The sequence below is a fragment of the Dendrobates tinctorius genome, unplaced genomic scaffold (assembly GCF_039654945.1).
Source record: "Dendrobates tinctorius isolate UK_male_01 unplaced genomic scaffold, ASM3965494v1 ptg000013l, whole genome shotgun sequence".
NCBI classification, from domain to species: Eukaryota; Metazoa; Chordata; class Amphibia; order Anura; family Dendrobatidae; genus Dendrobates; species Dendrobates tinctorius.
In genome coordinates, this window is record NW_027361681.1 from 11840612 (window position 1) to 11865775 (window position 25164).

Sequence of the window (25164 nt, forward strand, 5' to 3'; positions counted from 1 at the left end):
TGGTCCGATGCTAAAGTTTGGGCACCTTTGGAGATTTGTGTGAGATAACTTTGACCAAGGTTTCAGACCTTAATTAGCCTGTAAGGGTATGTGCACACGCTGCGGATTCCGCTGCGGTTCCGGCCGCTGCGGACCCGCAGCAGTTTTAGCTGCGGTGTACAGTACCATTCAAATGAATGGTAAACAAAAACCGCTGTGTAGACGGTGCGGAAAAATCCGCGCGGATTTCCTGCGGTTTTGAGACCGCAGAAAGAATTGACATGTCAATTCTTTCTGCGGAATCCGCAGCGGGTTCCTATCTCCACCATTGTGGAGATGGTGAATCCGCAGGACCAAACCGCAGGCTAAACCGCAGATAATCCGCAGGTCTTTTGACCTGCGGTTTTTGCAAAATCCGTGCGGATTAATCCGCAGCGGATTCCGCAGCGTCTGCACACACCCTAAGGATAATGGCTTGTTCACCCTCAATGTTAGGAAAGGCCAGCTGATGCAGATTCCACAGGTTTAGAAAGACATAGCCTCCTCTAACCTTGTGCGAAAAAACAGCCACCATGGGTTCTTTTAAGCAGCTGCCTAGCACTCTGAAAATGAAAATGGTGGAGGCCCACAAAGCAGGAGAAGGCTATAAGAAGATAGCAAAGCATTTTCAAGTTGTCCTTTCCTCAGTTCAATATGTAATTCAGAAATAGCAGTTTACAGAAACAGTGGAGGTCAAGATAAGGTCTGGAAGGCCAAGCAAAATTTCAGAGAGAGCTGCTTGTAGGATTGCTAGAAAGGCATATCAGAACCCCCACTTGACTGCAAAAGACCTTCAGAAAGATTTAGCAGATTCTGGAGTTGTGGTAATTGTTGTACTGTTCAGAGACACCTTATCAAATATGGCCTTCATGGAAGAGTCATCAGAAGAAAACCTCTCCTGCACCCTCACCATAAAATTCAGCATCAGAGGTATGCAAAAGAACATCTAAACAAGCCCAATGCATTTTAGAAACAAGTCCTGTGAATCGAAGTTAAAATAAAACTCTTTGGTCGCAATGATCAAAGGTATGTGCAGAGAAAAAATTGCATAGAATTTCAGGAAAAGAACATCTCTCCAACCATTAAGCATGGGGATGGATCAATCATGCTTTGGAGTTGTGTTGCAGACAATGGCACAGGGAACATTTCACAGGTAGAGGGAAGAATGGATTCAATGAAATTTCAACAAATTCTTGATGCAAACATAACACCATGTGTAAAAAAGCTGAATTTGAAAACAGGATGGCTTCTACAAATGGATAATGATCACGCACATCAAAATTCACAATAGACTACCTCAAAAGGCGATAGCTAAAGGTTTTTCAATGGCCCTCACAGTCCCCCAATTCGATCATCATTGAAAATCTGTGGCTAGCCCTCAAAATTACAGTGCATGCAAGACGACCCAGGAATCTCACAGAAATGGAAGAATTTTCCAAGGAAGAATGGATGAAAATCCATCAAACAAGAATTGAAAGACTCTTGGCTGGCTACTAAAAGCGTTTACAAGCTGTGATATTTTTAAAAGGGAGTGCTACTAGGTACTAACTATGCAGGGTGCCCAAACTTTTGCATTGGCCTATTTTCCTTATTGTAATTTTTAAAATGACAATATATAATTTTTTTGGCCAAAAATACAGAGAAAATGTGTCATCTTTAACTTTAGCCCTTTTAGAGATCATTCCATCTTCAACTTGCTTAACTGGTCACAATAACAGTAATTTTGACTAGGGGTGCCCAAACTTTTACATGCCACTGTAAATGGGAACCATGAGGACGAGCAATTGCAGGTTGTTCATGGTCCAACCCAACGCAAGTCAGATTCCTATTAACTCCAGATTATACTCCCACAATCTCATGTGTGCGAGGATTAGATATGAGGAGATATGTTTATGCAAAGAAACAGGTCAGAGCTGAAATCAAACTGCAGCTTTAATTCATCACATGTTAAGTGATTTATTTATTTTACTCATTTATATAGCACTATTATTCCACAGTGCTTTACAGACATTATCGGCACTGTTCCCTATGGGGCTCACAATCTAAGTTACCTATCAGTATGTATTTGGAACGATGCAGCCATATGTAAAGCATCAGACTGGAGAGCTGGTGCCCGATCAGAAGATGCCCCCATTGGGATCTACTCAAAGGTCATTTACCCAGTAAGGAGGGCGTCTTGTGGAATATAGAGGAGAACTCATTGCAGAAAATGCCTCACAATTTTGCTTATCAGCAAGGTTTCCTCTCCTCCTTATTACAGCTCTCCTATGGAGTTGTCACTCTCCCTACAACACATAATTTCTGAATTCTCCCTCACTTTTGTGCCCCACGTATGGGGGAGGAGGGCAATGAAGGAGGCTGCTGCCTTGATATCATAAATTAGACCCTGTGTTCATGGATGGGAAAAAAGGTCCACAATGGTAACGACACAGTATGGCAATCTAGATTAACAAGATGGGGCAAGGAGCGGTGGTATCATCAGGCATCAGCTGGGTCATGTCACACACCTGCTCTGTCTGTGAGCTGTTTTTGGGCACCTGGGGGCCACAACCAATCATACATGTTGGTTTTACCTTTATATGTAGAGGAATAACCTCAGAATGAACCAGTCCTCCATGGTCCTCACATGTAGGGGCTCTGCTTCTGCCATGTCTATGTGGTTGATACTATATGGTGTAATGAGGCAGAAATTATATTATTTGCACAGCTGCATCCATGCTGGGAATATAACACCATGTCATGTAGAGGCTGGTTACTATTGCTGAGCAAGGAACAGCATTATAATATAATTCACTATTTGTAGAAAATGTCACCTCCATAATCTTCTGTTGTTTCCCTAATCCCTTGATGTACTCATAGCCGGTGTGCCCGGCGAGGAACCAAAGTGTAATATCTGCATGGGGAAGACAAAAGCCGCGCAGAACGACATCCTCCTATGTGGAAAGTGCGGACTGGGTGAGTGCAGCTGTGAATGAGACTATTTGGGTGCACAGCGATGACACGCTGCCACTCCGGGTACGGGGTAATGACACTACCACTCTGTGTACAGGACAAGGATACTGCCACTGTGGGTACGGGATAATGACGCTGCCACTCTGGGTATGGGGTAATGGCGCTGACACTCTGGGTACGGGGTAATGGCGCTGCCACTGGAAGCACGGGATAATGGCACTGCCACTGGGAGCATAGGGTAATGACACTGCCACTGTGGATACAGGATGGCAACTCCCTAACAGTTACAGCCACACAATGTGGTTATAACCGTTATGATCAGTGGCACAGCTTTTGATAAATTCATTGTTCTCTTAGTGAATTCTGTTGTCATTTCCTTACATAATATCCTGTAATACTGGACCAGAATATTACGGGGAATGTGACACATTTTACTGGGAAAGATGCAAATTACTATTTGGGGAATGTGGATTATTCGTTGCTCTTTCTACAGAAATCTGTCACATAAGCAAAATGGATGCCTAATTGTTACGTTCTGTGTACTGTCTGCTGATGTACACATGTGAGCGCTTCCTCAGTATTCACTGGAAAAAGGTTGTCAGATGTGTTGCCCCTGTGCAGGCATAACCCCTTTACTATCTGTGTATGCTGTGATGTTGCTCAGAGCCTGAGGCTGCAGCCTCGGGCTACATGAGGATGATGACAAGAGGGTCTGCTCACAGATAATGAAGTTGGTTAGAGTTTATTTTTTTACGGCCGTTGTAGTAGTCCAACCAATGTAGGCTGCATTCACACATATGCTTATCATTGACTGTGATGCATGGACTTGAATTCAATATTCACACCCCGTGAACTTTTCTATATTTTTTTTTCTCATGTTGCACCCAGAAACTTAAATGCATTGTATTGGGATTTTATGTGACATACAAAGTAAGCAAGTATTTGTGAAGTGTAAAGGAAATGATACATGGTTTTCTAATTATTTTAAAAATTTGAAAATTGGGACATTCAGTTATATTCAGCCCCCTGTAGTCTGATACCCCTAAATAAAATCCTGAGTGACCATTTGCCTCCAGAAGTCACATAACTAGAGCTGTTCTGGGAAGACCTCAGAGGTTTGTTTGAAAACATTAGGGATCAAACAGAATCGTGAAAGCCAATGAACACACCTGACATGTCAGGGATAAAGTTGTGGCAAAGAGTAAAGGGGGCTTTACACATAGCGATATCGCTAAAGCGTCACCGATTTTGTGACGCAGCAGCGATATTGCTAGCGATATCGCTAAATGTGATACTCACCTCCGACCGGCTCCCCCGCTGGTTATCGCTGATCGCGCGAGATTGGCCTGGTACATTTCTCGGCGGCGGCTTCCTGCTGGCGCCGACGAGCGACGCGTGGACGTCATCATCATCGCTGCGTCTGACAGGTAAGTAACGACCGCTGCTGCGTCGCTGCTGAGATATGCCTGTTTGGCAGCTCACTAGCGACCATTTAGCGATGCACTAGCAATCCTGACCGGGTCATATCGTGGTCGGGATCACTGGTGCATCGCTAAATGTAACAGGGCCCTTAAGCAGGCTTGGGTTTAAAAAAAAAAAAAAGCCCAAGCTCTGAACATCTCTTGAAGCTCTGTTCAATTCATCATCCAAAACTAGACGGAATATGGCACAACTGCAAACCTACCAAGACATGGCCGTGCACCTAAACTGACATCTTAAGCAAGGAGAGCACTATTTAGGGAAGCAGCCAAGGGAACCTTTATCAGTCTGGAGGAACTCCCAAGATCCACAGCTCAGATGGGAGGATATGTCCACAGGACAACCAGTAGCCGTATACTCCACAAAACTGGCCTTTTATGGAAGAGTGGCAAGAAGGAACCATTCTTAAAAGCAAGCCATAAGACGTCCTGTTTGCAGTTTGCAAAAAGCCATGCAGGGGACACAACGATCATGTGGAAGTAAGTGTTCTGGTCAGATTAGACCAAAGGAGAATTTTTGGGGCTAAATGCAAAACATTATGTGTGGCAGAAAACAATGTAGGGGAAAATAAAATAAAGTGTACAAAAGGCACCAGTAACCCTAAATAAGCAAAACATGTGAAGACTGCCATACATCAAAAACAAGACTGTAGTGGAAGGGGGAAAGAAGGTGTATAGAGGGCACCAGTAACCCTAAATAAGCAAAACATGTGAAGACTGCCATACATCAGAAACAAGACTGTAGTGGAAGGGGGAAAGAAGGTGTATAGAGGGTACCAGTAACCATAAATAAGCAAAAAATGTGAAGACTGCGATACTTCAAAAACAAGACTAGTGGAAGGGGGAAAGAAGGTGTATAGAGGGTACCAGTAACCCTAAATAAAGCGTAAAGACACTTGCAAGAATGAAACGTGACAAAACGCCTTTTCCAAGTCTCACTGGGTCTTTTTAGGTTATTTCCTATTATCAGGTGTGTATATTCTTTTATACATAACTACTCATTGCCACTGTTTCAGTTTGTATATTGAGTAGTATAATATAGCAGAGGTCTGCTACATCTGTCGCCAGGTACCGGTGGCGCCTCGGAGGACACATTTTTCATGCCCTCCCTGAGCGAGCCCAGGGACACATCGGTGCCCAGGTGAAGTCAGCCAGAAGAGGATGCCTGGGACAGATGGGGTTTGGCAGCTGGGCTACTGAATCTGTTACCAGGTGCTGGTAGCGTCTCGGAAGCCACAGATTGCCTGCTCTCCCTGAGCGAGTATAGGGGAAATGCTCTGTGCCAGAAACAACAGCCCAAGAGCACATTGGTGCAGGGTTGGACCCGGGCCTGGGGTGGTCGGTATGAGGCAGAGTTAGTCTACTGGGGCCAGAGCTGCGGAGCACCACGAAGGCTGGATGGTCGGCCCTCCCTGAGTGGTGTAAGAGGACACAGGAGCTGGGCTGTGAAGTGCAGTACAGAGGATTCACTCACTTTCCCCTCCTGCTTTCTTGGGAGCATAGCGGTATTTCGGCGGGCGCGTGCACCGGAAGCAACGGAGTGGCAACACTGCTTCCTCACGATGTCCAGCAGTGAGTGCGGTCCGGGGGACGCTGGGGAGTATATGCACCGGAAGTCAGCCAGCAACATGGAGGCAAGCCGGGTGGCGCGCATCGAAAGTCGCATACTGATGACGCACAAGGCTAGAGGGGAGGGGCAGGGCCTATCCTGACTCCGGCAGTGATTTCAAAATCATTTTAGTGGAATGGCGCGGGTGCAGCAAAGCTGGCAATATGGAATCTCTGTCAACAGAACGGCTACAGCGGGAACAGGAGCAACAAGCATTGCCTCAAAACATTTCTGATGTCATTCATCCTTTGGATCCAATACCCGTATAAGGCGTCCGAGTGGTGAGTGATCTACGAGAAAGTACAGTATGTAACAACCCTGTTGGCATCACTGCATGGCCTCCCTTCCCCCGCACACCAACTTACTCACTGCTCCCGGTCATTCTGTGAATTCTGTTTGCTGCCAGTCCTATGCTCTGTGCACTGTTCTCCTGTATGCTTCCTGGCTATGTGTGTATAGGGGGGCAGCGCCAGAACTCTCTGGTCAGGGACAGATTGAACAGGTGCACCCTGACTGCATAAGAACCAATTACCTAGAGCTCTCGACTATTTAGATTCGCCACACCCACTGAACATTGCCTGTTCAATGTCTAAAACTCAGTGTTTTGCTGCTGAGGAAGCCAGGCTCTGTTCTGTGTATCTCCTTCTCTGGAGGAATACTCCTAGCCTTGCTTTGTATTCTTTGTCTGCCCTCCAGAAGGCTGCATATCCTGGTCTCTGTGTCTTGGTCCTAGCTTTGTGTTTACTTGTCCTTCCACCTGCCAGGAGGCAGAATATCCTGGTCCTTGAGTCTTTGTCCTTGTACTTTGTCTTATACTGTCTCCTTGTCTGTGGCTTCCTTCCCTTCTGTGTCTTTCCTTGTGTCCTCCCTGTCTGTGCTCTGCACCTTTGCAAGCTCTGTCTGAGCCTCTGCACCCTTGCCGCTCTGTCTGAGCCTCTGCACCCTTGCCGCTCTGTCTGAGCCTCTGCACCCTTGCCGCTCTGAGCCTCTGCACCCTTGCCGCTCTGTCTGAGCCTCTGCACCCTTGCCGCTCTGTCTGAGCCTCTGCACCCTTGCCGCTCTGTCTGAGCCTCTGCACCCTTGCCGCTCTGTCTGAGCCTCTGCACCCTTGCCGCTCTGTCTGAGCCTCTGCACCCTTGCCGCTCTGTCTGAGCCTCTGCACCCTTGCCGCTCTGTCTGAGCCTCTGCACCCTTGCCGCTCTGTCTGAGCCTCTGCACCCTTGCCGCTCTGTCTGAGCCTCTGCACCCTTGCCGCTCTGTCTGAGCCTCTGCACCCTTGCCGCTCTGTCTGAGCCTCTGCACCCTTGCCGCTCTGTCTGAGCCTCTGCACCCTTGCCGCTCTGTCTGAGCCTCTGCACCCTTGCCGCTCTGTCTGAGCCTCTGCACCCTTGCCGCTCTGTCTGAGCCTCTGCACCCTTGCCGCTCTGTCTGAGCCTCTGCACCCTTGCCGCTCTGTCTGAGCCTCTGCACCCTTGCCGCTCTGTCTGAGTCTCTGCACCCTTGCCGCTCTGTCTGAGCCTCTGCACCCTTGCCGCGCTGTCTGAGCCTCTGCACCCTTGCCGCGCTGTCTGTGCCTCTGCACCCTTGCCGCGCTGTCTGTGCCTCTGCACCCTTGCCGCGCTGTCTGTGCCTCTGCACCCTTGCCGCGCTGTCTGTGCCTCTGCACCCTTGCCGCGCTGTCTGTGCCTCTGCACCCTTGCCGCGCTGTCTGTGCCTCTGCACCCTTGCCGCGCTGTCTGTGCCTCTGCACCCTTGCCGCGCTGTCTGTGCCTCTGCACCCTTGCCGCGCTGTCTGTGCCTCTGCACCCTTGCCGCGCTGTCTGTGCCTCTGCACCCTTGCCGCGCTGTCTGTGCCTCTGCACCCTTGCCGCGCTGTCTGTGCCTCTGCACCCTTGCCGCGCTGTCTGTGCCTCTGCACCCTTGCCGCGCTGTCTGTGCCTCTGCACCCTTGCCGCTCTGTTTGTCTCTGTCATTCCTGTGGCTCTGCATTCCTGCGGCTCCGCCTACTCCGCACTCCTGCCTGTATCCATACCTACACCTTCTGTGTGAACAGGTCCAAAACCTGTTCCTTCATATTCCACTCCTTCCTGTCTATACCGATACCTTCACCTGCTGTGTGAACAGGCCCCTACCTGTTTCTTCTCATACCACGCCAGCCTGCTCGGTGTCTCCAAGCTGTGCCCGCCTGTCCTGTGTCTCAAAGCCGTGCCTGCCTGTCCTGTGTCTCCAAGCTGTGCCTGCTTGCCCTGCGTCTCAGCCTATCTGTCACTTGCACCTGACCAGATGGCCTGTCCCCGAGTGGGATCAGCAGCCACAGCCAGACGCCACCCTGGAGTGGCACCCGGCAGCTACCTGCCGCACAAGCCTGACCTCACCATCAGAGGCTCCAGTGAAGACCGAGGTAGCTGTTGTAGTCACGCCCCTTCCAGGGTAGTCTGGTCTGTGGCACAGTGGGGCCACAACCCCCCGGCTCACGTTCATCAGCCAAGGCGCGAGCGTGACACAGTATACTAATGTCTGTTTCTTTCTCTTTTGCTGTCCTTCTCCCGTCTCTCTCTCTCTCTCTCTCTCTCGTTATGGGTGGAATGGAGAGTAGAGGGTCCCTAAGAAAAGTAAAATGAAATTGAAAAATTGGATATGCCCTCTATATAAACACCAACTAGAATCTGCATGGACCAAAAAAGTTATGCCAGAGGTGTATGGAACATACTATTTCTGAAGAAACCCCTAAATTTTCGACCAGCCTAAGATCCTTGATCGAGTCGGAAGTGCGTAAATCAGTTAGCATGATGCAGGCCCCGACAGTCAGTGGCGGTAGGGGAAGGGATAGATCCAGCCCATCTCCTTCATTGCATGCCGAATCTACAGTATCAGAGCCAGGTTACTCAGATCAGTCGGATCTATCCTTTAGCAGCTCAGAAGAAGAGTTGCATTTCCCAGCAGAAGCAACGGATAAACTGAAAAAGGCAGTACGGTCCACTATGGGGCTAGTAGATGAGAAAGCTAAGCGGTCGGCACAGGACCTTATGTTTGGAGGACTACAAAAGAAAAAAATGTAGAAGTTTCCCTGTGAATGAGCAGTTGCATGGTCTCATTAAGAAAGAATGGGAGAGACCAGATAGGAAAACGCAGGGAGTTACAGCTCTTAAGAGAAAATACCCTTTTGATGAAGATGCGTCCTCTTCCTGGGATAAAGCCCCAAAATTGGACGTAGCGGTCTCTAAAATCTCAAGGAAATTTTCTCTCCTATTTGAAGACCTGGGATCATTGAAAGAACCACTAGATAGAAAAGGTTTCCGAAGCCCCCCTTTCCGTCCTTTCGGCGATCCTTTCGAAGAGGTCGCCGTCCAAGAGTCAGACAGTCCAAAGGTGGGAGAGGTTTCCTTTTTGGGAAGCCTACCAGAGAGTCCAAAAAGCCTCCCCAATGACTTCTTATCCCAGGGAGGGAGGCTCACCTACTTCCTCTCTTTGAATATATAGTTGGATAAGTTTTTTTTTGAGTGTACACTAATCGGCGGAGTTCCTCTCATGCTCTGGAAAACAACTGATGCGGAGAGAGGAGCCGCCCTTTTTATCTTGAAGGTTTCCTGTCCTTGTAGGGCGGATCCCCTCTCTTAGTGCTGTTATGGATTACAAAAAAACACATTACCAGGTAAGTAATACCCTTGTTTTTGGATTAGTTATTATTATTATAGCGCCATTTATTCCATGGCGCGTTACATGTGAAGAGGGGTATACATAATAAAAAACAAGTACTGTAATCTTAAACAGTACAAGTGACGACTAGTACAAAAGGAGAGAAGACCCTGCCCGCGAGGGCTCACAATCTATAAGGAATGGGTGAGGATATAGTAGGAGAGGATAGAGCTGGTCGTGCAGCGGTTTGGTGGTTACTGCAGGTTGTAGGCTTGTCGGAAGAGGTAGGTCTTCAGGTTCCTTTTGAAGGTTTCCATGGTAGTCGAGAGTCTGATATATTGTGCTAGAGAGCTCCAGAATAGAGGGGATGCACAGGAGAAATCTTGTATGTGATTTTGGGAAGAGGAGATAAGAGGGGAGTAGTGAAGGAGAGCTTATATTTCCTCTAATTTTTTTTGTTTTTAATAGTTTTTGTCTTTTGTGTGCACTTAGATCATTTAATAAAAGCTATTTGGTCACCTTCCATTTTTGCAAGTTTCTTTACATTTTATTTAGGGTTACTGGTGCCCTCTGTACACCTTCTTTCCCCTTTCCTCTACAGTCTTGTTTTTGATGTATGGCACAGAACCTTCATTTATTTGCGGTGGTGGTCTAGTTCTTTACTCAGAAAACTAACTCTGCACATCACCCTGAAAACACCACCCCCACGTCACACATGGTGGTGTCAACATCATGCTGTGGGGAGGCTTTTCTTCAGCAGGGACAGGGAAACTAATCAAAATTGACGGGAAGATGGACGGAGCTAAATACAGGGCGGTCCTGGAGGAAAACCTGTTAAAGGTTACAAAAGACTTGAGACTGGGGCGTAGGTTCACCTTCCAGGAAGACGACCCTAAGCATCCTGCGAGAATTACAATGGATGGTTTAGAGCAAAGCATATTAATGTGTGTGAATGGCCCCGTCACAGTCCAGACCGAAATCCCATTGAGAATTTGTGACAAGACACGGAAATTGCTGTTCACAGACATCTCCATCCAATCTCACTGACCGTGAGTGAGTGTGCAAAGAAGAATGGGAAAAAATGTCACCTCCAGATGTGCAGAGCTGGTAGAAACAGACACCAAAGGACTTGCAGCAGTAATTGCAGTGAAAGATGGTCCTACAAAATATTGACTCAAATGGGCTAAATATAAATGCAACTCGCAATTTTTAATTTATGTTTTTAAAATATGTATAATACCATGTATTATTTCCGTTACACTTCACAAATACTTGCTACTTTGTGTTTGGTATATCACATAAAATCCCAATAGAATTCTTTTCAGTTTGTGGGTGTAATGGGAAAAAGTGTTGAAAAGTTCACTGGGTATGAAAACTTTTTCTAGGCACTGTGTAACCTTTTCAAGCTCAGGTCAGAAGACCTATGGCCTGTCCCTTCATCATGACCAGTAACACACGGACGAGCGGTTACACCTGTGTGGGAAATGGTCATTGCATCTCCAGCTTCTAATATTTTAGGATATCATCAAAAGTGTCACATCCCAGCGGTGGAGAGTGGAGAGGACGGGACTCTAGAGCCGTGGTTCTGCAGACGCTGTATCTTTGTCCTGGCTGTTAGGGTAAGAACATAAGGTTATCAATGGCCGACCTGACTCCAGCTGTAATATCTTCCAAAGTGTAGAATTAGGGACATTTATACTGCACAGCTATTAAAATGCTCATTTCCTGATAAACCTTCAGTGTAAACTGACTGCCGATCACACGGTAAATGCGCAACATGCTTCTTTGTCAATTCATGATCTTAAAGGCCCCGTCACACATAGCGAGATCGCTGATTTTGTGACGTCACAGCGAGCTCGCCAGCAACATCGCTGTGTGTGACACGCATCAGCGACCGCCCCCGCCGGTTATCGCTGATCGTGCAGGAACGTCCTGGGCTATTTTTTGATCGTTGCTCTCCCACTAGCCAGCACGCATCGCTGCGTGCGACAGTGAGAGACCAACGATCAGCGACGCTGGGAGCTGATATCCAAGGTAAACAGCTGGTATCTAAGAGCCGCGCGGTTTTTAGATACCCACTGTTTACCTTGGATACCAGCTTGCTCGCTGGTCCTGATTGCTGGAGGGGCTGTCTATGTGACAGCTCAGCAGCGATCAGCTAACTATGTCCCAGCGATCCCATCCATGTCGGATCGTTGGTGGGATCGCTGGGACATTGAAGTGTGTAACAGACTATCTATTACTAATGTATAATCTAGAAGAGCATATTACTAATTGTCCTGTGAATATCATGAGCGCAGTCGCCCAGACTGAACAGGTTAATAAATGACCGCTGATCAGTCGCTCTGCATCTTTTGTAGTGTGAGCGAGCCCGTAGGGGTCCACCACTCCTTGAGCACTGAATCGCTGGCAGACTATAGGAAAGCTGGGTGAACGCCTCCTTTTGGGATCTCTGTAAAGCATTGTGGAATATGATGGTGCTATATAAGTAAATACATACCCAATGCTTATCTAATTTATGTACTTATCTTTAATATTGGCATTACAATACCAGGAAGGAAACGTCATGAAATTATGAAATCGCAGGATGGATAATAACATTATCAAATTATCAAGAAATTAACAAAACTTTTTTCAAAATGTCTGGCTTTATCCAGTCTGGAGTATGAGCCGCATATCCCAGGAGGATGACAACCCCAGGCCGCATGTGCGATGGGGTGTGTGACTGACCACGCAGGGAGAGCAGACTGGTGAACAGCTAAACAACATTTATTGCGTCACTTGGAGAATATTCCACCAAACATTGATATAATTCCCCAGTCTATAACAGGAACAAATCCAACATCAATAAAAATTACACACTGGTCTTTAGAATTATTCCTCTAATCCAGCAGGGTAAACCAAGTGGGTGACAGTAGTATGTGGCAGATGATCCCCAGTCTCTGATAGTCCAAGCAGTGGCACCAGGATCTGGCCTCAGCAGCAGATCCTCACCCTCCACAAGACACAGCACAGACCACAACCCCCAAACATGAGTCATTCCTTTTCTACCTTCTTCGCACCTGCTCCCTGACAGATGTGAGTATCTCTACCCACTTAGGCCTCTTTCACAAATCCGTCTTTCACCATCAGTCAAAAGCCGCCGTTTTGCAAAAAAAACGGATCCGCCATTTTTGTTGGCCCCCGCGATCTCGTCCCGCGACCCTGCTCTCTTCTCGCAGCTCGTGGCCTAAACCTGCTCGCATGGCTTCAGAGTCTCCAGACTTGTCTCATTTGAGCACGTTGGGGCCGTCATTGGTCGATGATTGCACAGGAGGCAGCTAGCAGCGGATCCTGATGGCTTGACTAAGTGCACTAAGTGGCAGAACATTCCTCAGTTGACCATTAATAACCTCCGTGATAGCTGCTGAGGCTGTTGCTGTTGAGATTTCTGGGCTCAGACTGGATGCAGCCAGAGATCGTGATAATGTTATCTCTATTCTTGCAGATCAGTACCATCTCCACCCTGGGATTTCCTTCATTGACTACTTCTCCTTGGTGCTACAGTTTTCCATGTTGAGGACAGTAATTGCATAACTAAGCAGAAGTCTAGGAAAGCTGGGTAACAGTCCTTTTCATGATGGTTGCCATATTGGTTGTCCCCCAGGTTCACAGTATGCAGTGATACAGGTGCGAAGGATAGGACAGAAATCTGGAAGACTGTCCTTATGCGGTTGTAGTGGCTGCTTTAGTGCTCATAATCTAATAATGTACCTTAGTAGTATGTGTATAAACCTGACACAGAAGAATGAGGGATGAGATTTCTCAAAAGATACAAAATCTCCTCATAGTCTTTAGTAAAACTTAGTGAGTTCTCGAGCCCTGTTTAGCCACATCATCTCCATTATGTGTTAATCACCAGTATTCAATCGACTGCAGCTCCCAGGCAACTGTTGTCATCATTGGTCAGGTATGTGGCTGTCAGAACAGAACGGTCATGGTCATGCTGCAGCCGTTGCTACATGATGTCGGCTGATTAACCTTCACTCGTCTGCTTCAGATGAATAAAATCCTAGTCTGATTCACAATGGCGTAGTGTCCTCTACACCGGTCAATGAACAGATCATGCCCGGCCTTCGTTTCCTCTCTCCCCTGATTTGGAAAGCCTCATCACAGTAAGTTTAGTACTGGTGCTGTGGCATGTGCTGGACACCATTAAATATTAAGCCACTATTCATCTAGTCAAGTCTGAGTGACATTATCCAGTCACAGAGTGGAGTTATCCCTAAGAAATGTCTGTAGGCTGTTCAGGAGGAAAAAAATGCCCCTTGGGAGCCTTTAGGTGTTGCTATACCTCCACTGTGAGCTAACCCCAGGCTGGAACTAGACTGTGGCCTGATGCATTCTATGTCACTGATACATTATAACAGACTATTAGGAAGAGAGACTGTGCTGTTGTCTACCTTACAGAGCATTCGCTTCAATGATAGGTTGTGGCTAACCCTCAGCTGCAGGCAACTTTTTGAAACATTTTACATCTATAAGAGGCTCTGTTTTGTGTCTGGCATGTTAAAATGTTCCTTCTGCAGATTCTTTTTAAGTGCAGAATCACATTGTTTCTCCAATACAAAATGCAAACAGACATCTGCAAAAAAGCCCCTCAGCGTTTCCACACTGTCCTGCTAGTCTTCATTAGATCTAATAAACGAATTGCATCAAAATTGCAAACTGTGGCCTCATGACAGAGCAGAAAACCAAGAATTGCACAGGTTTTGGTGCCTAGTGACTGGAAAGCGACTCGGAGATAAATGATTTCTTATATTACTTTTTTTCTTTTTTGCAGAAAGGAGGTGCCCTAAAGAAGGGTCCGATTGCAAAGACCCTCCAGGCTGTGAAAATGTTCCTGACATACTGTCCTGAGGACCTGGACTGGGACTCGTCTCACAGAACCAACCAGCAGCAGTGTTACTGTTACTGCGGGGGCCCTGGAGAGTAAGAGACGGGCTCTGCTATGTGCATCCTTTCATCTTCATACAATCACAGGGCTCACCTATGGCTCCTGTGTAGCAGATCAGCCTAGTTATGGCAGTATAGGTCCACAGATATTTGGACAGTGACAGCAGTTTTGTCATTTTCGCTGTTTACCAAAACATATTCAAAATACAGTAATATAATCAATAGTGGCTTAAAGTGCAGATTCTCAGCTTTAATTTGAGGGTATTCACATCCTAATTGGAGTAAGGGTTTAGCAAATACGGCTCTTTAATATGTAGCTGCCTCTTTTTCAAGGGACTAAAAGTAATTAGACAATTATCTCAAAATATATTTAATGGACTCCAATGGGCTATCTCATTTTTGATCCCTCATCAATTAAGCAGGTAAAGGTCTGGAGCAGATTCCAGATGTGGCATTTTTCTTTCAAAGCTGTTGCTGTGAACTCACAACATAGTCAGAGGAGCTCTCAATGGAAGAAAAACAGACCGTCGTTAGGCTGAAGAACTACATGAGAGAAATAGCAGAAATGTTAGAAGTGGCCAAATCAACAGTTTGGTACACTCTGCAAAACAAAAAATACACTCATGAGTTTGGGAATTCCAAAAAGACCTGGACGTCCACAAAAGACAACAGTGGTGGATGATCGCAGGTACGCACTCAGCGTTGGGTTGAGAGGGGTGGGTGCAGGCTTAACTGGAAAATCCAAACTAAGTCAAATAACAGGAAATTAGCCGCACTTCCACTGTGATAATAGTTTGTATTTATTTAGGTACATTACGATATTCCACCAAAGTGCTGGATAGAAGAATATAGTACGACATGTCGTATTTTGTTTTGACCTGTCCTGGGATTTTTTTCAAACGTTGCTTTAATCACAAAGATACGGTGTACTGCACAGCATGCGCACCAACATTGGAGCGCATGCTACGCTGTACACCCTATCCTTGTGATTAAAGCCACATATGAAAATAACCCGGGACAGGTCGAAACATAAAATACGAAAGGCCACATTCGACTTTGCACAAAAACATCTAAAGAAGCAGCCCAGTCCTAGAAATGTATTGTGTGGACAGGTGAAACGAAGATCTGTACCAGAATGATGGCAAGAAAAAAAGTATGGAGAAAATTTGGAACATCGCATGATCCATAGCACAGCACATCCTCTGTAACACATGGTGGAGGCAGTGTGATGGCGCAGGCATGCATGGCTTCCAATGGCGCTGGATCACTATTGTTTATTGATGATGTGACTGAAGACAGAAGCAGCCGGATGAATCCTGTGTGTACAGGGCGATACTCTGCTCAGATTCAACCAAATGCAGCAACATTGATTGGACGGCGCTTCACAGGACAGATGGACAATGACCCAAAACATACTGCAAAAGTAACCCAGCAGTTTAAGGCAAAGAAGTGAAATATTCTGCAATGGCCGAGTCATCACCAGATCTCAACCCCATCGAGCAGTATTTCACATGCTTAGGACAAAACTTAAGGCAGAAAAACCCACAAACAAGCAACAACTGAAGTCAGCTGCAGTAAAGGCGGCAAGCATTTCAAAGGAAACCCAGCGTTTGGTGATGTCCATGGCTTAGACTTCAGGCCGTCATTACCTGCAAAGGACTCTCCACAAAGTATTAAAAATGAGCATTTTATTTATGGTAAAGTTACATTGTCCAATTACTTTTGAGCCCCTGAAATGAGGATGCTTTGTAGAAAAATGGTTGCAATTCCTAAATGTTTTACAGAATTCTTTTGTTCAACCCCTTTAATTAAAACTGATCGTCTACACGTTTTATATATCAGTTGTTTCGTTTTACAGCCAAAATGGTGGCCTGCAGAGTCCAAATCTGGAGATTGTCACTGGCCAAATATTTTTGAACCAAATTATATGTGGATATGTCACTAGGGAATCAAGGGTTATCCCTTATCTGTAGTATAGGAGATAACATACATATTGTTGGGTGTCCGATCACTGGAAAGCCCACCGTTCCTCAAGAATGGGCCTTGTGTGAATGCAGCTGGGTTTGAGCATGTAAACCACTGCTCCATCCATCCGTTATGTATGGCATTGCTGAAAATAGCAGAGTGCAGTACTGTATCCGGCAGTCCCTTAGACAATAGATTTGGGGCTGGTGTATACTTGCCCCATTCAGATGTGGCTCTGTAGAGCCTGGATCTCATGATCGGTACACTTCCTAGCAATCAGACCCCCAGTGTTCAGTGAGTTATCGTCTATCCTGTGGACAGGGGATAAGTCACACTTATTGTTTCCTGAAGATGCCCTCGTGCGTACAGACATGTGCCTTGTGACCATTTATAGCTATAATTTGATATGCTCCCAGATTGGAAAGTCTCCCCCGCGCGAATGCAGTCATGTCTATGGGCTGTTCATGATTTGTTCCATTAAATGTAACGTTAAATAAATAGCTGCAATTATAAGAAGATCTAAATTGGCTCTGATTCATCATCTTGTAAGTCATCGACATTCTCTGGTTTCACCATTCATCCTGTCCTCTGATCGCAGGTGGTACCTGAAGATGATCCAGTGTTGTCGCTGTCGACAGTGGTTCCACGAGGCTTGTATCCAGTGCCTGAATGAGGCCATGCTGTTTGGAGACAGGTAGAATCGGCATCTCCCTGCTCTTTTGCCATGGAGGGCTGTTATCAAAGGGCTTCACCAGCCATTAATGTGCAGTAAATTGTGCAGCAGTGACTATCACATACAACAAATAAGCTGCCCTCATTCTGTAATAATAATTTTATTTCTATAGCGCCAATATATTCCGCAGCACTACATTTTAGAGGGGACTTGTACAGACAATAAAAGACATTGCAGCATAACAATCCCTTAAATCAGCAGATACCAAAAGGAAAGAGGGCCCTACTCACAAGCTTACAATCTATGAGGAAATAGGGGAGCCACGAAAGGTAGATGGGAGCAATTGCTTTCATTATTCTTACCAGCTATAATGTAATACATTTGTAATTACCTACAGAAATATCTATATAAATTTCTACCTGAGCTGTGACTTCACTGAATGCAATGCACTCTGATTGGCTTCAGTTCCCATACTACAACACTGACACCCTGACATGGAGGTAACTCCACAGTTGTTGTGGGCCTCATAGCGTGGGCTGGATTTCACCTCCTTCCGCTATGCATTGTGCAGGGGCGCAGTCAGCCTGAAGTGCTGACTTTTAACATGAATTCTGTACATTCCTAAGACTGGGCCTCCCCTTCACACGGTCCCGCCCTGCCCTGCGCTACCAGCAAACACATTCACTACATTAACTCTTCCAGAAACATGGCTGACCCCAGTCCAATGAGCAGTACCCATCACTACTAAGGGCTCGTCGTCGTGGCCTGTGATACTCGGCTTTCTTGCTATAGTGATGGAGAAACTGACCCTGCGCTGTTCCAGCAGCAGGACAGACCCTGCTATTCACCTCACACATGTATCCCATCTAACCCTGTGTTTCTCTGCAGGTTTTTCATATTCTTCTGCTCTGTCTGCAATCACGGGGTGGAGTTCATCCGACGGCTGCCACTGCGATGGTAGGAACACATCAGATATGTCACAAGTGCACCCTAATAATGGGCCAACTGATTTGTACAACACTTATTAGATGTTTTTGAGACTCATTACATGATCCTGACAGTGGAAAAGTAGCGAGATAAGGGGCTTTTTCTGAGAGAAGTGGTAAAGTGCCCCAGTTTTGGGTGTAAGTGATTATTGTATAGTTCTGCCAACCACACGGTGACATAAGAATCCCAGCACCCAAGTTACCCACAAGCACGATTTACATTTGTAACTTGGATGAATGTGTTCCATTTGCCTGATTTCTAATTCTGATCATCTTCTTACTATTGATGATTGTAGGGTGGATGTTGTGCACCTCACTCTCTACAACCTTGGGGTCCTTAGTAAGAAGAAATACTTTGATTTTGACGAGATCCTAACTTTTGTCAATGAAAAGTGGGAGCACCTGCAGCTCGGGAAGGTGAGTTGCAACTGTGCAGGGTTGTGCGAGTTGTCTAGCATATAATGCACAGATATACAGTGGGTACGGAAAGTATTCAGACCCCTTTTAAATTTTTCACTCTTTGTTTCATTGCAGTCATTTGGTAAATTCATTTTTTTTCTCATTCATGTACACTCTGCACCCCATCTTGACTGAAAAAAAACTAGAAATGTAGAAAAACTGAAATATTACATGGTCATAAGTATTCCTCTCCCGTTCCGTCAGGCTGGATGGTGAACGTTGGTGGACAGCCATTTTCCGGTCTCTCCAGAGATGGTCAATTGGGTTTAGGTCATGGCTCTGGCTGGGCCAGTTATAAATAGTTGTTAAATAAAAGAGTTGTTCTGGAGCCACTCTTTTGTAATTTTAGCTGTGTGCTTAGGGTCATTGTCTTGTTGGAAGGTGAACCTTCAGCCAAGTCTGAGGTCCAGGATAGCTCTGTATTTGGCCGCATTCATGTTTCCTTCAATTGCAACGAAGTCGTCCTGTCCCTGCAGCTGAAAAACACCCCAATAGCATGATGCTGCCACCACCATGTTTCACTGTTGGGATTGTATTGGGCAGGTGATGAGCAGTGCCTGGTTTTCTCCACACATACCGCTCACAATTATCACCAAAAACTTCTATCTTCGTCTCATCAGCCCAGAGAATCTTATTTCTCATAGTCTGGGAGTCCTTCATGTGTTTTTTTTAGCAAACTCTATGCGGGCTTTCATATATCTGGCACTGAGGAGAGATTTCCGTCGGGCCACTCTGCCATAAAAGCCTGACTGGTGAAGGGCTGCAGTGATAGTTGACTTTGTGGAACTTTCTCCCATCTACCTACTGCATCTGTGGAGCTCAGCTACAGTGATCTTGGGGTTCTTCTTTACCTCTCCCACCAAGGCTCTTCTCCAGTTTGACTGGATGGCCAGGTCTAGGAAGACTTCTGGTGGTCCCAAACTTCTTCTATTTAAGGATTATGGAGGCCACTGTGCTTTTAGGAGCCTTGAGTACTGCAGAAATTCTTTTGTAACCTTGGCCAGATGTGTGCCTTGCCGCAATTCTGTCTCTGAGCTCCTTGGCCAGTTTTTTTGACCTCATGATTCTCATTTGGTCTGACATGCACTGTGAGCTGTGAGGTCTTATATAGACAGGTGTGTCCCTTTACAAATCAAGTCCTATCAGTTTCATTAAACACAACTGGACGCCAGTGTAGGAGTAGAACCATCTCAAGGAGGATCACAAGGAAACGGACAACATGTGACTTAAATATGAGTGTCTGAGCAAAGCGTCTGATTACTTATGATCATGTGATATTTCAGTTTTTCTTTTTTAATAAATTTGTAAAAATTTAGTTTTTTTTCACTCAAGATGAGGTGCAGAGTGTACATTAATGAGAAAAAAAATAACTTTTTTGAATTTACGAAAAGGTTGCAATGAAACAAAGAGTGAAAAATTTAAATGAGTGAATATTTTCCGTACCCACTGTATGTAGTGTATGTCTGCATGTATACAGCTATATGAACCCAAAGTATTAGACATACTCTGTGGGGAGACAGGAGCATATCTTGGCTCCAGTAGAACGTGGTGCATCAGCCCCGACCATGAGTAGATGTTGTGTCCATCCTCTGTCATTGTGTGTGTTCTCGCTGCACTCATCAGCCCCGGCCACGAGTACCGTATTTTTCGGCTTATAAGACGCACTTTTTCTCCTTCGCCTCATTGGGGGACACAGATACTGTGGGTGTATGCTTCTGCCTCTTGGAGGCTGACACTAAGTGAAAAAAAGAGGTTAGCTCCTCCTCCGTCGTATATACTCTTGCCCCCATTGCGGGCGGAACTCCGTTTTTTGTTTAGTGTCTTTGGAGGCACACGTGTCTGGGTTTCTCCAGACTTCTTTTTTCCATGAAGATAAGACAAGGGAGACGGATCCTATTGAAAGGGTCCGATCTCCCCAAACCATCAACAGGGGAGCATGTGTTGCGTATCGTCTCCACGTATCCTTTCCCGCACCGAGGGACATATCTGGGCCTTTTTCCCCAGACTTCTATTTTTTGTTTATTATTTTATGAAGATAAGACAGGGGCAGCGGATCCTATTGAAAGGGTCCGATTTCCCCAAACCAACAACGGGCGAGCACGTGCGAGTGTCCCTCCACGTATCCACTCCCGCGACGTGGGACATGATGCCGGACTTAGCCCTGTCCACCCGTAGGTATAGAAACCATGGGCTTGCACAGAGGCCAAGACTAGTCTGTGCGGCCCCCACTGCTCCACCAACGCTAGACGGCGGTGCTGCAAGGCGGCGGACGGTCCCTCTCCTCACCCCCTGAAGGGGTTAGACGGAGCTAGGGTGCCTGCACCGTCCAGAATTTAGCCCCATCCCCTCTACCTGGTCTGCTAGATCCGGAGTCAGGTATGGAGGGCTGGGGAGGGCCCTGCGGCAGCGTTCCGGGGAAGCTCCAGGCATCTTAGGGCCTCCTGCCTCCTTCCGCCAGGCAGGGACGCCGGGTTCCGGCGGCGGATCGCAGGGGGAAAAGGCAGAGGCTGCCAGCGCGCCCCAAGGCGGGCATGCAAAATTTAGCCCGCGGCTTCGGCCGTGACTAGGCCACAGACGGAAGTCCCGCCCCCAGCGTGACGTCATTTCCGACGCCACCCCCCGGGGCTAGGGCGGACACCGAGCAAATTGAGCCCCCGGCTTCATCGCAGGGTAGGCCGCGACCGGGAGAGGAATGTCCCGGCCTACCCAGAGGAAAGGAACGCTGGGCAGCGGAGCGCAGAGGCAGCGGCAGGAACATGTGGGGACACAGGACGGGGTAAGTGTATCGCACACGTTCCTTTATGCCGCATGCATTTCTTGTGGGGTTAGGTTGCCACGAGCACAGAGCCAGAAGCCTGTGACTCTGAACGCGCCCAGGAGCCCTCCCCTGCGACTGTAGCCAATGTGTCCCCGGAGTGGGCCCTATTTCTGCCACAGTCCATGGTGTCGCTTACGAGAGCAATAGAGTCCCTTCGTGCCCCAGATAGGGGCAGGGACGGTGGCTCGCCAGCCTTAGAGGGAACCTCCACCTCATAAAAGCCTCCGGCCTGCAGATGCCGCTCTCACTCCAGGCAGACCCGGAGGAAACAAATCCACACAGTGTTGACCAGTCCATCCGGTGCCTTGGCATTTGTAAGCTCTGCTTCTCGCTCCCCATCACCAGTGGTTGATAGCGAGCAGACCTCAGATTGCGACTCAGACGAGCCCCTTGACCTGGACACTCCATGGTCACGTGAAACAGTGGCCAGCCTCATAGAAGCCGTCAATCAGACCCTGGGGATTGAGGATGATCCTGCAGAGGCTACGGGGCATAAAGTGGCATTTAAGCAAGTAAAGCGCCCGCACAGAATTTTTTCCTCTCACCCGGAGTTTGAGGACATAGTGCAGCGGCACAGAGAACGTCCAGACAGGCGTTTCTCGGGTCAAAAGGCACTCGAAACAAGGTATCCGTTTGCTCCGGACCTCCGTAAAAAATGGATGGAATCCCCGTTGGGGATCCTCCGGTTTCGCGCTTAGCCACTAAGACCCTGCTATCCGTCCCTAGGGTTTCCTCAATTAAGGATCCCACGGATCGCTTTATAGAGAGCTTAGCTCGCTCAGTATATGAGGCGTCAGGGTCAGCGCTCGTTACCTCATTCGCAGCAAGTTGGGTAGCCAAGGCTATGATATCATGGTCAGAAACATTAAACAAGGTCGCGCAGGATCTACCTGCAGAGATTTCGGAGGTCAGATGGCGGTGACCGGAGACTATGTAGTCAATGCGTTTTGGGATGCGGACAATTGCTCGGCACTTGCTGCCGCTAATGCAATTTCTGTCGCTAATGCAATTTCTGTCAGAAGAGCTCTATGGTTAAGGATATGGCGAGCCGATCCTACTTCTAAGAAGTCCTTGACTTCCTTGCCTTATCAGTGCAGCCACCTATTTGGAGAGGAGTTGGATCAACTTATCTCCGACTCCACAGGAAGAAAGAACGGGTTTCTCCCTCGACAAAAGGGCAAAACGCTTTTTCGTCACCCGTTTTCAGGCACGTTTTTGGGCCTTTCGCAACCCCGGGTGGACTACAGCGGCCAATTCCGCCGCCTGAGACCGCCCCAACCAGGATAGGGAGCGGCAGGTCTCATATAGAGCCAACCCATTGGGGAAAATATATACTCAGCAGTTCAGATCGAGGGGATCCAGATCCCAAAGACCGTCGGCCGAATGGCTCGAGGCCTTTACCAGACGACACCGGCAAGGTGGGCGGCCGCCTACTCTGGTTTCACTACGTCTGGGTCAATGTCGCTCACAACGCATAGGGAAAGGAATCGGTGGCCTCGGGTTACAGAATAGAATTTGTCAGATATCCTCCAACACGGTTTTTTCTTCCCGGCTTCCCAGGGTGGATACCCAGGCAAGGGCTCTATTGGGAGCCATCAAATCGCTCCAGCACAACGTAGTCATTGCTCCAGTGCCGGAACACGAAAGAGCTCAGGGGTTCTATTCCAACCTTTTTGAGGTTCCCGAAAAGGACGGTCTGTCAGGCCTGTTTTGGACCTGAAGCTTCTGAACAAATTCATCAGGATCAGACATTTTCGGATGGAGTCTCTCCGTTCAGTCATATCGGCCATGGATCACTGAGGATACTTGGCCTCAATAGACATCCAGGACGCATATCTGCATATTCCCATTTTTCCTCCTCATCAGAGGTTTCTACGCTTCACCATCGGCGATCAACATTTTCAGTTCGTAGTGCTACCCTTCGGGCTAGCCACGGCTCCCAGAGTGTTCACAAAGGTTATGGCAGTTGCCATGGCCACACTCCATTCTCGAGGCATAGTCGTCTTGCCTTATCTGGACGACCTCTTGGTCAAGGGCCCGTCAATATGGGCATGTGAGGAAAAGGTCAACATCACACTTAATTACTCTTGCCCGCTTGGGATGGCTGGCAATGCAAAGAAGTCATCCCTTGTGCCAGCTCAGAGGATCTCCTTCCTAGGAATGATCTTCGACACTTGCCGAGGGTTGGTAATTCTCCCTCAGGAAAAGGCGCTAGCTCTCCGGCAGGGAGTCTGGACACTTCGCCAACCAGTCCCTCATACCATTCGATCCGGGATGAGAATTCTAGGGAAAATGGAGGCAGCAATGGATGCGATACCTGTCGCCCAGTTCCACCTTCGCCCCTGCAGCACGCCCTCTTGTCAGCCTGGGACAAGAATCCTTTCACGCTCGATCGGCGGTGCCGACTATCCTCTCAAGTCAGGCAGTCGCTCGGATGGTGGATAACCAGTTCCTCTCTGGCCCAGGGGAAACCTTTCCGCCCAGATCATTGGCTGGTAATGACAACCGACGCCAGTCTCCTCGGTGGGGGAGCGGTGTTTCGCCACCACACAGCCCAGGGACGGTGGTCGCCACAGGAGGCACGCCTCCCGATCAACTTATTGGAGATACGAGCAATTCGGCTGGCGCTGCAGAAGTTTATTCACTTTCTTGCAGGCCGCCCTGTCTGGATTCAATCGGACAACGCCACGGCGGTGGCTTACATAAATCATCAAGGCGGCACCCGCAGCAGAGCAACCGTTCTTCAGTGCGCCGAAGAAAACCACTCGGTGATTTCGGCAGTCCACATGCCGGGGCGTGGAAAATTGGGCGGCAGACTTTCTCAGCCGGCAGGGTCTTGCATCCGGATAGTCGTCTCTACATCTCAGTTTTTCAGCAGATTTGTCAACTGTGGGAAGCTCCAGATGTGGACCTGATGGCTTCCAGAGTGAATGCCAAGGTGCCCACATGTCGCTCAGGCCAGGGACCCGCGGGCATTCGCGGTGGACGCGTGGGTTCGGCCATGGAACCAGTTTCGCCTCCCATATCTATTTCCCCCACTGCCACTACTTCCGAGAGTCATCAAAAAGATCAAGGCAGAAGGGGTGCCGGCGATCCTGCTGGCCCCGTCGAGCGTGGGACGCAGATCTAATGCAGCTGCTCGCCGACGTTCCTTGGCGCCTGCCAGAGCGCCCAGATCTACTGTCTCAAGGGCCGATTTGCCACCCCAACTCAGGGACCCTGTGTTTGACGGCATGGCCGTTGAATCTTGGATTCTAACCCAGGCAGGGTTTGGGAGCGAGGTGGTCGCTACAATGATTGGCGCCCAGAAGCCTGCTTCAGCACGAATTTACCACCACACCTGGAAGGTGTTCTTTGCTTGGTGTTGACACCGCGGTGTTTCCCCGCTGTGATTCTCGATCCCCAACATCTTGGCTTTTCTCCAGTCGGGCTTAGAGAGCCCGGATAGCTCAGTCGGTAGAGCATTAGACTCGGGCTTTGCCCCAGGCTCCCTCAGGAGACCTTATCCGTCCTGTTCCAGCGCAGAATTGCTACTAATTTGCAGGTGGAGACTTTTCATTCAGGGAGTCTCCCACTTGGTACCTCCTTTAGAAGGCGCCTATGGACGCCTGGGACCTTAACATGGTCCTAAGTGT

At 47.9% G+C, this 25164-nt stretch overlaps 1 protein-coding gene across 3 annotated transcripts in view; it reads left to right on the plus strand.

The window, feature by feature from the left end:
* Positions 1-25164, plus strand: part of PHF19 (PHD finger protein 19) — a 135052-nt gene that overhangs the window by 23531 nt on the left and 86357 nt on the right. For all 3 annotated transcript variants that reach the window (XM_073558959.1, XM_073558971.1, XM_073558962.1), the window contains exons 4-9: positions 2878-2973; positions 11212-11312; positions 14516-14664; positions 17192-17287; positions 18155-18223; positions 18549-18669. In XM_073558959.1, the coding sequence (XP_073415060.1) occupies positions 2878-2973; positions 11212-11312; positions 14516-14664; positions 17192-17287; positions 18155-18223; positions 18549-18669 (632 nt within the window). The remainder of the gene's footprint in view (positions 1-2877; positions 2974-11211; positions 11313-14515; positions 14665-17191; positions 17288-18154; positions 18224-18548; positions 18670-25164) is intronic.